Source organism: Stegastes partitus, unplaced genomic scaffold (assembly GCF_000690725.1).
Source record: "Stegastes partitus isolate 25-593 unplaced genomic scaffold, Stegastes_partitus-1.0.2 Scaffold244, whole genome shotgun sequence".
In the NCBI taxonomy this organism is placed as follows: domain Eukaryota; kingdom Metazoa; phylum Chordata; class Actinopteri; family Pomacentridae; genus Stegastes; species Stegastes partitus.
The window spans coordinates 71303-72819 of record NW_007577975.1 but is presented as its reverse complement, the minus strand read 5'-3'; the positions used below and the strand labels follow the sequence as shown (position 1 = coordinate 72819).

The 1517-nt window shown below is 51.4% G+C and overlaps 1 protein-coding gene across 1 annotated transcript in view; it reads left to right on the top strand.

Moving 5' to 3' along the window:
• Positions 1-1266, top strand: part of syndig1l (synapse differentiation inducing 1-like) — a 50075-nt gene extending 48809 nt beyond the window's left edge. The window contains exon 3 of the mRNA XM_008281769.1: positions 1108-1266. Within this exon, the coding sequence (XP_008279991.1) occupies positions 1108-1266 (159 nt within the window). The remainder of the gene's footprint in view (positions 1-1107) is intronic.
• Positions 1267-1517: the final 251 nt, after the last annotated feature.

Here is a 1517-nt window from a genome sequence, read left to right as displayed (position 1 = left end):
CAAACGCTAACGTATGAATCAAGACTTGTGTCGTCACGTTTTTAGGTCGTTGTGTTTTCCTGCTTCTACCGTAAACAACAAAGATCAGTGCAGCTTAAACACACATGGAACGTTCATACAACCTCAGGTTCATGCCAACAGCAACAAATCAGTGCTGCAGCTCGTTCTTCACAAATCACACCACAGCCGACTTGTTTAAATGAGCTCCTGAACTGTTCTACCTGCAGATATCTCATGTAGTCCTGCATCAGCCTTCAGGTCAGAGCAGTAACATGAAGCAGCATTGAGTCCTCAGCCGGCTGGTTTCGGTCCTGACGGCCTCAAAGCTGCGACTTTGTGCCTTTTGTAAGCAACAACAGTTTCTAAGGCGGTGATCAGAGGGCAGAGCCGGCAGGCCAAAGGGCCGCCGGCATAACGAGGCTGCAGGAGAAACACGGCGACTCGGTGGGCTCGCTGATGAGCCTGACTCGAGACGGTCAGCTGGATGATTAAAAACAGCAGCCGGGTTCTGGTCCGGTCTGGACGGAGGAGTGATGAAAGCAAAACACTCTGTCAGAGGGCAGAACTTTTATCATTTCAGGATTCTGGTTTGACTGGAGAGAAGCAGTTTGTGTTGTTTACTGAGAGTCACTGGATGTTTGTTTGTTTGTTTGTTTGTTTGTTTTGCTGCGGCTACTTCCTCTCCGTGCAGCGGCCACGGCGCCACAGCCAGGATCTATACGCGTCCATACTGGGATGCAGAAACACACCAGAGCCTTAACTGGGTCACGGCGGCGCTGGTTCGCTGCTAGCCCTCCGTACAACAGCGGCTCATAAATAACCTGCTTTATAGCTGGTTTATTACTTTAAAGCATCCAGTAATGATAAAAACACACATACTGAGCCTTTTTTATTAAACTGAAGGACTAATTATGATAAATCTGTGTTTCCAGCGTGTCGTTCATCATCTCCTGCCTGACGTCACCACAACCTCCAGTCCTTGACATTTCACACTAATTGCCATTTTTCAGTGCTGACATGCGTGATGAGCTGATTCCTGTAACAAACAACCGTTCTAACTCTCTGTCTGTCTCCTGACTCCTAACTTCTTCTTCTTGTCTCCTGCAGACCACCAAGGCGGTGAACAAAGGCGACTTCCCTCTGGCCAACATCGCCTCCCGACGGGCTCTGTTCCTCGCCGCCCTCTCCATCACTATAGGCACCGGCGTCTATGTGGGGGTGGTGGTAGCGCTCATCGCCTACCTCTCGAAACCAGGACACATATAGCGGTCGCACCTTTCCTTCCCGAAGGCCTCCGGGGAGCCCAGGCAGAGGAAACAGCCCCCTCTGGGGAGCGGCGCTGCTCCTGCAGACTTGGAGGAAAAGTTTTTTTCCGGGAGTGTACAGTTTTATTTTCCCCTCCAGCTCCACCTTCCTTTCTTTCCAGCCTCCTCTCTCCCTACAGGCCCTCCGTCAGCCCAGATTAGCCACAGTGACGGGACAGAGGTCAAGCTGGAGGGCGAGGACAGAGGGATTGG